The sequence below is a fragment of the Cornus florida genome, unplaced genomic scaffold (genome assembly GCF_030987335.1).
Source record: "Cornus florida cultivar Cherokee Brave unplaced genomic scaffold, ASM3098733v1 CherokeeBrave_3.0.0_Hap2_Chr09, whole genome shotgun sequence".
NCBI classification, from domain to species: Eukaryota; Viridiplantae; Streptophyta; class Magnoliopsida; order Cornales; family Cornaceae; genus Cornus; species Cornus florida.
Window position 1 is genome coordinate 91,266,319 of NW_026775579.1, and position 10,756 is coordinate 91,277,074.

General features: G+C 36.5%; 2 protein-coding genes across 2 annotated transcripts; one reads left to right on the forward strand and one right to left on the reverse strand.

Annotated features, from left to right (window-relative positions):
- Positions 1–2,493: 2,493 nt before the first annotated feature.
- On the forward strand, positions 2,494–3,898 carry LOC132275144 (uncharacterized). Its single transcript, XM_059776552.1, has one exon. It carries the CDS (start codon positions 2,846–2,848, stop codon positions 3,641–3,643), a length of 798 nt encoding a protein of 265 aa, XP_059632535.1. The 5' UTR covers positions 2,494–2,845; the 3' UTR covers positions 3,644–3,898.
- Positions 3,899–4,344: 446 nt separating this feature from the next.
- On the reverse strand, positions 4,345–9,842 carry LOC132275142 (leucine-rich repeat receptor-like serine/threonine-protein kinase At2g14510). Its single transcript, XM_059776551.1, has 10 exons — positions 9,586–9,842; positions 8,958–9,507; positions 7,972–8,441; positions 7,308–7,443; positions 7,120–7,191; positions 6,963–7,031; positions 6,569–6,640; positions 5,137–5,208; positions 4,994–5,060; positions 4,345–4,894 (listed from the first exon to the last, which is right to left on the reverse strand). The coding sequence occupies exons 1-9, from the start codon at positions 9,662–9,664 to the stop codon at positions 5,018–5,020; spliced, it is 1,563 nt and encodes a 520-aa protein (XP_059632534.1). The 5' UTR covers positions 9,665–9,842; the 3' UTR covers positions 4,345–4,894; positions 4,994–5,017.
- Between the last annotated feature and the right edge of the window lie 914 nt (positions 9,843–10,756).

Genomic DNA, 10,756 nt, shown 5'->3' on the forward strand with positions numbered 1-10,756 from the left:
ATTTTCATAGGGTTTTATTCTCCCCTGTATCCGTAGTTCATATTTCTGTGTATAAAGTAATGATAGGATCAGGATACGTTCGATTAAGACCATAAGAATATGTTCGTTTGATTAAGACCTAGTCGTACTACAGATTAGTTCTTTATCGCATTAAATAAGTGGCCCCTTGTGAGTGTCTGAATTAATCCAAATCCGATTGCAAATCAGCTTCTTTAATGCAGTACAAGGAGTTTTTGACATATTAGAGGCGAAAAAAAATTCTAAATACAACTCCTTAATTTAGTCTGGAAATAATCCTTCACTCATGTATACACATTCACGGATCTAATTAATTTAAAAAAAAATAAATAAATAAAGTTGAATAACAAGTGTCCAGTCAATCATAAGTAATGTTAGAACTTAGAACACCCTCATCTCTTATCTTAATATAACAGAAGATATTCGATGTATTCGGTGCACATAGACATTAGAGCCGTCTATGTACAATATGTCAGTGTGTACACAACACACGCGGGAACGGACGGATCAGATAGTCCGGTGCACCAGGCACACCGAATATATTCTCCTATTTCAGTTGCTTTAAATTTATAAATTTGATTCAAATAATAAATAAAAAAAATTCCCCGAGAATTTCACCTTTTTAGCGGATTCTGGTTTTTGAATTCTGAACGGATCCATATACCTATCCCAAAGATTAAAGAAGAAGAAAAGAAACTTTTTAGTATTAGTGGGTCTTGGTCTAAAAAATACTTAATTATGAAAATGTGACTAAATAAATCTGATTACCGGACTCTGAAGGGAGACCCAAATTTAGAACCATAAGGGCTCCAGTCACTACACCATAGGGATTGGTTGAACTAATGCCTAATGGTACTGCCTCATAGGCTCATAGCAAGACTCTCAGCTCACTTATTTGAGGCTGAGAGTTCGAATCTCTTCGGGACTACTTTGAAATGAAAAAATTATAGCACTAATAATAAATTATAATGTACTTTAAGAGATCCAACACCCAACACCGCGGTACTTCCACTTTCATAGGATGCCATGCACAATACTAGTTGAGAAAGAAGTATTCTGCGGCAACTCCATTGATGAGTCAAGGTCAAATCATCTGTCTGTCATATTAATAACAACAGCTATGCAGAACGAGTAATGAATTAACAACCAGGCTTTGCATGAAACCAGGCTCTCAACCCACTCTCTAATATAATGCAATATAAATAGGCTGGTCCCCTACTACCATTACAGTTTTAGCCATAATGCTTGCTTTTGAATCTTTCACGGGTCATCAATTGCTCCTCTTAAACCGTGCTCATTGCGCTCTTCTCCCTCTTCTTTCAAATTGCGAGTAACCGTCACAACATTGACATTGACAGAATCATATAGTCTCCGACTATATAATTCCAGACCATGTAATAATTTATCCTAATTCAACAGGTCACACGATTCACACCTAGGTTCAAAAATCAACCAGTCTGTTCATCACAACCATTGACATTGTTATATTCAATCAGTATTTGACTGTAAACTTTGATCTGTATAGAAAAACAATGTACAAAGCAGAAATCAGAAGAGGTAATTCTAATTTAGTTTTATTTGTATATCATTAGCAAAGTTTTGCTCATTCACTTGTTGCTTTAAGTAGTAGCCTGTAACCCTTGATTATTATGATTGATTGAACAAAAAAAACGTGTTTGTAACTTAATTTAATCACATAATCCCAAAGAGATTTACCCTAAGTTGATTAGCTGTCTGCATTAAATTAGGGTATTCAAATCTATACAAGGCTTTTCAAGAATTGGATATGATATCAACCACTTGTACAACTTTTCCAAGTTATAAAACAACCCATCCCAGGTAGGAAAAATAGCAGATAAACCAGCAAAGGATCAAACTATTCCAAGGGGTATTCTGGTCAGTATTGGTAAATATATGATTCTTAGATCTAGTTGGGGGAAAGGGTTGTAACATGGCAAGAGATTAGCCTCATGTGACCACATGCTTGGGGCTCCTCCCATGTTATAATGATCTCTATAAGCAATAGGGGTCAAACTACCAAAGCTTCTCTCTCTTTGACTAATCCATATTTAATAATCCATTTGCCCACTAAGCTAAAAGATAACTCTATTATAATATGAAATTCCTATCTTTCTCAATTCTCTCCCTTCCTGTGGAAAGCTAAATTTTCACTGGTAAAACTTTCAAGTAATGTATTTTTCTCTTTTATTTATTTATTATTATTATTTTAATCAGGTAAGTACTGACACACACTTTTGCTCATGTCTGGACTCTGGAACCCCTTCCCAGTCCTCACCTCTTTGCGGATGAGTGAGGTTGGGTTTAGTGGCCAAGTCTTTTGAGTTAAGTATCAAAAAGAGCTTGGGACCTCCATGAAATGCCATTCAAAATGATGCAACCTTCTTCACCAATTTAAAGGAAAAAGGCCACTGCTGGTCCTTAATCTTAGTAGCTAGAAGTATATACCACAACCTCAATCTATATAAAATTATATGTATAGGAACTAAGTAAGAACCTGAACTTTGCTACTTTCTTGTTTTAAATTTCATTTTTTTTAACCACAAAGCAGGCCAAGTTCAATACACAAGATTAAAACACTAGGAATCTCATCCAAAATCAGGATAGAAACCTTTTTGTCTTTTAGGTCCCAAGGTGTCCATGTGCTGTTCCCATATCCTACACAAACCTTAGCTCACTTGTTTCGGCTTCACCAGACCACTAGGTTTTAATAATCTCACCGTCCAAACATTTACTACCAATAACTAAACAAGAGATTGAAAATTCAAGGAGACAGTAAAGCATCTCCTTCACTTTATAAAGCTCATGCATGAGTTCAAACTTCAAGTACACCTCATTTGCCAACTCCACACCATCAATATTCCCCCTGCATCCAGAGACAACTATAGCCAACATGGTTTCTCTAGAAATTGTTCAGGCAACCTCTAATCCTATTGAGCCGACTGCAAGTCCCCGGATTTCTTTCTCCGCTGACTTCCTCGATGATAAAAACTTCATCTCCATAAGCCCAGACTCTAGGACCAAAAAAGATCGTGAAACAGAGCGAGAGAGAACTCGTAATGCAGATTTCGAGTTTCTCTCCAGCAGTTTGACTAGCCAAACCATGATAACTGCTGATGAGCTATTTTTTGAAGGAAAGCTACTTCCTTTCTGGGAGATACAACATTCCGAGAAACTCAACAATATCAATCTTAAAACAGAACATGCTGAGAATGGAGTGGAGGAGGAAGAGGTGAAAGAGGGGAGCAAAGTGAGTTGGTTTATGGACGAGGATCCATCTCCTAGGCCGCCTAAATGCACTGTTCTATGGAAAGAGTTACTAAGGTTGAAGAAACAACGCGCTTCTTCTTTGTCACCATCATCTTCTTCCTCTTCCTCGTCGTCTTCCTCGAGGAGCTCACTTGCCAATTTGGCTCCCATAGACGAAGGCAAGGAAGGATCAGGGAGCATAGAGAAGCATCTCAAGAGGATAAAAAAAGGGTTGGAGAGGACAAGATCAGCCGGGATAAGAATAAGGCCTGTTGTTAATGTGCCCATTTGCACACAAGCGAAGAGCAGTGCTCCGCCACCTCTGTTTTCCCTCAGGAAAGGAAGAGTGGAGAGGTGAACGGAAGTCATAACCGTTTGTTGTTTTGGTATGTAGGATTCATCAAGTTTGTCCATCTTCTTGTTTTTCTTTTAAATTTTCTTTCTTAGATTTTATGTCCAGATGAATATTGCTTGTAATGGATCTAATGAATTACAATGTAAATGTTCTTTTATATTTTTTGGATGCTATTAACAACCCTTTCATCTAGTTCTACTTGTATCATCTGCAGTGATTTTTTTCTAGCTTTTCTCAAGAGGAATTAGGAAGCAGTGACACAGGTGTGGGGCCTCTGATTCAACTGATCCGAGATAGATGATCAAAACTAATGGTGTCGTATTGTTTTTGGCACAATAATTGCCTGGCGATCACATAACCTGCTTACGTAGATATCATCAACTATGTCTGTATTACAGGGCCTATAGTGAAACTGGTCAAGCAGTTCTAGTCCTTTCAGATATCTGCCTTAGACGAGGACTATAACATCAGTCGCTAAAGATGCTTAAATTCTTAAGTTACAAGTATTAGAGAAAACTGGATCAAATTTCTAAAGTGAACACTATGAAGCAACAATATATCATAATAATCACAAAAGATGTCAGAAGGATGCTTTTTCTTTCCCTTATACATTACTTTCTCTGTCATAAGTTTAATTTTCCCTACCACTTGCTCACAAAGAGGAGGTCATGGAACCACAACATACTAATGTCACATGTTTTTTTAGCTTCCATGAAGGATGAAAAATAAGCCAAAGAAACCTTAACAATTGTTACTTAACCAAAGGAAAAAAAAAAAAAAACACTTGACAGTTGTTAATAGGAAAAGGCATGCTTTATAGAAATATGACAATCTTTGAGATAATGGTATCAAAATTCCCAATAACCAATAAAAATGAAACTTTGGATAGAAAGTTAACTGCCAATAGGAAAAGAATATACCTCATCTCTGCATTTGCTATCATATGTAAGAAAGAGTGGAACCATATTAAACAAAATCCAACCACAACATATTTCTTGTGTGTAAATTACAAATACAATATGACACACAAACAAAATCAGAAAAAGAAAAAAAATAAATAAAAATAAAATAAAATAAAAAATCTAATGGAACTAAAGAAATGATTATATGTGGACAACCACTGACATGTGATTTGAGAACATACTCCAATTTCGTTTGGCAAAGAAAGAATAAAATGTATATGGACACCAATTTCAAGTATCATGTTTTGAGTGAACCAGTAGAGCTGAAAAGGCTGTATGTACTTGTGGAGAACTGCAGAAAAACATTTGTCATCTTACACAATCTTGCAATAAATATATAAGAAATGATCGTAATCCAAGTTCTCATCAAATCAACTCATGTCACATTTACCTTTCGGTGTGTATATTAATTAACTCAAGAAGGTGGCGGTGAAAAAAATTGGTTCCCAGGAGATGTCCTAAGAATTAAAAAAATTGAATTAATTGCTTAAAATGGAAATAAATAAAATATGAATAATATATATTTCCACTTACTTAAGGTTTAGTCCAGGTTTTGTTACAAGGTTATTTGGAACTTGACCAGTCAGATTATTATTTTGCAAGAAGCTGAAAGTGAAAGGAAACTATGTCAGGTATGCAAAAAACCATTAAGTTTCTAAATTTGATATCTAATAAGAAAATACAACTGTAAAATAAAATGCAAAACATTAAGTTATTTTGTTTCAATGTTTGTGTCTTTGTGATAATAGCTGAAAGATTTCTGGTCCTTCAATAAAAATGACAAGTTGGTGTTGGTATGCAAGATTTCTGCATGAGCGCCGCACAGAGAGAGAGAGAGAGAGAGATGGCAACCCTGTGATGTTCATAGTGAATCGTAGCTCAGCAAAAATGTGTGCTTGTTTTGGTTGAGGCCATTTACAACCAGCATCAAAATACGATGACAAAATATGCATCAGAAAAGGGAATTTTGGTATGGTGAAACAATTGATATAACATATCACCATAGAAGGTATAAAACTAACAATTCAAAAGGCACACGAATGTCCTAATAGTCAAAATGCACCAAGGTGTGATGCAGAAAAGGAGCAATCAATTACTCTTTGTTACTTGTTCATTTCTCTGGTAAAATCCAAAAATACCAATGAAGTTTTTGGGTCATACTCAAACCAATTTTTAACAAACATTAGGAGTTGTTGCTTGGTGTAATGAGAAAAGCTTGGGTTGACAACCATTAAGATGCAGGTTCAAGTATGAGAGTAACCACTTTATTTTTTATTTTTGCTTAAAATAACCCAATGAATATCCTATGGAATCTTGCTAAGAATTTACATCTATGAAAAGAAGTATCTTTAATTTGCACTTAGAGATAACTAAACATGTTAATTGTCTTGAATTAGGATTGGTATAAGTTCTTGCTAGCCCAGCTCCCCAGTACAGCATGAAGTTCAAATTCACTACTAAGACAATAACAGCGGTATAAGAAAAATGCTGATGTGTGATGTGGGGGGCAGGGATGGGTGCCAGAGAAACCAGAACCAGTGCTGGGAAGCTTTTAGATAGATGCATAGGATAAAGCAAAGGTGCATGCTTGAGTTAAATATTCTAAATACAACACATCAGCTTCAGAACTTCAAACATACAACAAGTTTTTAGTGACCATCAAACTAGTGATTTTCATAATAAGAAGACTACAGTTTCAGGGCTTTCAACTATCTAAATTGGACGTATATAACATACCAAAAAATGGCCTTATATAGCTTTACACCTAGAACCATCATCTTATGGTTTCTGTAATTGTTGTCATAAAGCAGAATAAGTAAGAAGCATTTAGGACAAACTGCTGAGATGAAACATTGCAAATTGCAATATAATAGATCAAGAGTAAAAGCATAAACATCTGCATGCATTTGATGATAGAAGTCCAGGTCAAATAGTGTGTGAATTGGCTTGTGATAATAGAACTTACAGTTCATGCAAGCTGTCAATGTTTCCAAGCAATGGGGGAATCTCTCCGGTAAGCTGATTGTCTTCCATATGCCTGTGGTGTAAACCGTGTAATACAAAGCAAATCAGAGAAGAAGAACATCATATTTCATGCAAAATTTAGAAGTTCCTACAACTAGGATAATAAGATGCACACAAGGAGCAGTCATATGTAAACAACCTCCGAAAAACATAGAAGTTGCCTCATGACATTTCATGTAACAAGCATTAAATATTATAAGTTTCATGTTATTAGAGCTTATGGCCACTTTTCTCTATGGTGGTTCTTGAGCTACCCTTTCCTGTGCAATTGTGTTTCTCTTTTGAGCACAACGATAGAAGATAACAGAAAACAGAAGAGAGAACTCCTAACTTACAATATCTTTAATCTCTTTAATGGACTGAGATCAGGAATAGATCCTGACAAGCTGTTGTTTCCGAGCCAGCTGTCATTCGCATGATATTGTCAATAAACAGACTCTTATACCTTAATTTAATAAGCAATCCGAGGAAAAGAAAAAAATGAGAACATACATGTCAGTTAATGCAGTCAAATTGGCAATACTAGGCGAAAGCGATCCTGAAATACCCATACTTGTAAGGTTTCTGTTAACAACAAAAAATTAACTAATTGTTGAGTTAAAGACAGAGGAGTTAAAAAAAGAACAGTATGCAATGAAGCATAGTCAACAATTATTTTGTTATCACAAGTCTGAACTCACAAGGAAATCACACGAATACGCGGTCCTTCAGAGCATGTAACTCCAGTCCATGAGTACTCATGAGGTGAACAAGGATCACCATTCCAATCGATTGGAGGATTCTGGAAACTATTCTTTACTTTTTCCAAAGCAATTACTGAAACAGCAAATTCAAATTCCTTACAGGTTGTAGTACAGAGAAGGTGATTGATTTGCTCAAAATGAAGAAAAAGTGGAAACCCCAGAGAAAGAGGGCATGGCAGGAGACAACATAAACTTTGCACCTTTTCCTGGCTGAAAACAAGTTCCCTGTTTAACAGGATGTTGATGGCAGAACAAAAATTTGCTAACCTATGAATATTAACTTGATAGACCACTACTAGAATGAGCCATTGCCAATAATTAAGTGACGGATATACTATCCCATTCAGTGTAATGTAAAAAATAAAATTAAGCCATCATCAACCGGAAAGAACTTTACTTGGTATCATATACCACACTTCCCCCATCACTTTGTTTAAATATATATATATATATATATATTTTTTACCCCTAGATCAGACCGGCTCATCCTAGATGTGGCCCCATTCACAGTTAGAGGATCCAAGGAGAAGGCAGAGGGATTTTCTAGGAAAAGGCACAGGTTGGTTGCTTCAGTGAGAACATAGGTTGTCAGAAAACATACCATCTCGTGTAAGAGTTCCTCCTCCCAGGAGCAGCACATTGAAAACTTCCCCAGCATTGATCAAAGGACCAATGCTCGATCCAACTGCAGGACTCAAGGTTATCTTCGTATGGCCACCAAGAGGCCATGAATTTGCAAAGATGACAACACCATCTGGATTCACATTGAGATCACTATAATAAATTACATCATTTATAGTTATGTTAAACACTCTTGAGCTCGCTGAAGATGGATCATTATCATCAGCAAAGTACAGGGCAATGTAGTATGTCGAATTTGGAAGAGATGCCGGAGGCCAATGCAACTCCAAAGGTCTCGGTTCGCTGGTTGTCACTGCTGTCTGAAATATCTTCAAAGGGGGAAGATTCCAGAAACCAGAAACAGATACAGAAACATTTCTTGCCCTTGCTATGGTATGATTATCTTCTACAAATGACTCCCAGAAACGATCAAATATATCATCAGGATATCTGGTGTTTCAAAATATTTATAATTAGCCAACGTGTACATAAAAAACGACTTTGCTAACAAGATTATTAAGAGAATGAAACCCATGTAGTTACAGCCTAAAGAACATTCACTTCTCAATGTAAAGGATTTGTCACTTGCGCATACTTGCCTCCTTATAGTTGAGGTACCATTGTGTTATAATTTTGAAAGTATTTTCCTTTCTCTTGGTACCCAAAAATACAACTAGTCTGCAAAATCAAAATGTAGCCTAAATTTTCTCCTACATAACTGTGTGTATACATGTTGACTTCTTCATTACTGGCATTCACTTTGCCCGTGGTATGTTCTCATTTTCAAATTTTTATTTATTTATATTTAAACAATATAAACCAATGATTATACAATTGCAAATGTCAAATTCTAACATCAATAAATCAAATTTGGGGAAATTGCTTGATCACCGTTTCAGAAAGAAGCAAGGATAGTACAAAGCTAACAATGCTAACAAATTTATAGGCAAAGAATGAAGGACTCACTTAATAATCGGTCCATTGTAGCCAAAACTGTGTCTTGCAACCAAGCTCAAACCATATTTGCCAAAGTCCGTCGAATTGTACAGTGAACCACCCAAAAGCACAAACTCTAACGCCGATATGAAAGGGTCCGAATCAGTATAAGTATTTGCAGCAACGCATACACTCATCGTCTTCCCTCTGGCAACAAAAACCCCCTCGTAGTACGACGACATCCCCTGTAAATAATCCTCCGTGGTATTCACCACACTCCAAAATGTTCCATCGACGATTTGATCAAACACAGGAGGGGGCAAATCTTTGCCGTTTATTCCACCATAGAAGTACGTGGTCCGAATCAGGTACTTCCCGGTGCGATACACCGGAACCACGTAGCAGAATTTCCGGCGAACATTGCCTCGGAGAGGAAACGATCGAACGGTGGACAAAATCGGAACGAGAACTGAAGTTGTTAGGTTTTTGGGGGTCCCTGCGGAGACAAAACCGGCGTCGGGAAGCCATTCACGGCCTTCAATCAGCGAAGAGACGTTGGCTCCACAATCAATCAGGACACCTGAAAAATCAAGCAGATACAGAGTTAAAAAAAATTGAGATTGGGATTGAAAAGTAGAGAGAGAGTGAAGTTTGTTACCTCTGAGGGGTTGAGATTGAGAATGGGCGAGGGTGAGGATGGAGAAGAGGAAGAGAGAGAGTAGAGAGGGAAACGGCATGATGGAGGAGGATGAAAGAGCTACATATGAGAGCAGGGCAGAGATTTTAGAGAATGGAAATGGGTTTTGTGGGGTTAGAGGAAGTGGACTTCAACAGATCCTTGCAAGAAAGGAATAGATAATTGACATGTTGGAATGGACCGACCCGCAGAGGCGGGGATTTGATGGGGTTGGCGGTAGTGGAGTTGAATTAGTCGTTGATGAGACATGCAAGCAAAGCAACGAATACAATAGAGAAGTATATATATATTATTATATAATATAGAGAGAGAGGTGAAGTTAGAAAAGAGAAAAGAATCGGACGATGACGCGGGAAAACCAGGTCAGGGGCGGCAGCTTGGCTGTTATGGTTGGTGTGTTAGGACTTTTATTTGTTGGAGCCGTTAATCTGCGTTGAGTGGCTTTTTGGAAAATTCCATATTTTGGCACATTAGTTAAAACCGTGGTTGGTTTGAAATTATGGCATTGAAAAACCTATGCCATGATAAGCATTATATTCTCTCCAATGTGAGAAATGAGTTATTATATATATTTTTAATTCAATTTTTTTTTTTTTTTAACACACATTCACCATTTAAGAAATTGTTTGCACGAAGTTTACATCTCATACTTTCAGAGCCATCAGAGTCAAATTATTATCCACTTGAATCAATCCCTTGAAATTAAACTTTTTTTTTTTTTCCTTTCTAAAATTGACTTCATTAGATCTAATAATCGGTCAACTTTGGTTACCCTATTCACGTCCATATACAACTTGACTCATTTTTTAACAAAGATAGGCTAGTCAGAAATTGAATTCAAACAACTCCTAAAAATATTTGAAAAGTTGATATTAACCTTCTTGATTTAAAACGTAAAATATCATAATTCTTAAAAGAAGTTCTTGTTAGGTTTTGTAGTAAATTTTGCCAGTAGCCCCATGAAGAACTCATTATCTGTTGTCTATTATGCGTATTCTGACCATAGTAAGATACGTGCATTTATAATTAATAAACATAAAAATTGAATTTATTTTTTGAGAGCAGATTTGTTTCTTTGGGCCTTTCTAGGTTCCTACGGGAGAGCAATGTATTTCCCTTTGTACTAAGTACT

What these genes read in the sequence shown, in the direction of transcription:
- LOC132275144 (XM_059776552.1), top strand. Translation starts at nt 2,846, where the DNA reads ATGAGTTCAAACTTCAAGTACACCTCATTTGCCAACTCCACACCATCA.
- LOC132275142 (XM_059776551.1), bottom strand. Translation starts at nt 9,664, where the DNA reads ATGCCGTTTCCCTCTCTACTCTCTCTCTTCCTCTTCTCCATCCTCACC. An exon ending in TCAATCTCAACCCCTCAGAG is followed by an intron (nt 9,508 to 9,585) that starts GTAACAAACTTC and finishes TTGATTTTTCAG; the next exon opens with GTGTCCTGATTGATTGTGGA. An exon ending in TACAATGGACCGATTATTAA is followed by an intron (nt 8,442 to 8,957) that starts GTGAGTCCTTCA and finishes TTGAAACACCAG; the next exon opens with ATATCCTGATGATATATTTG.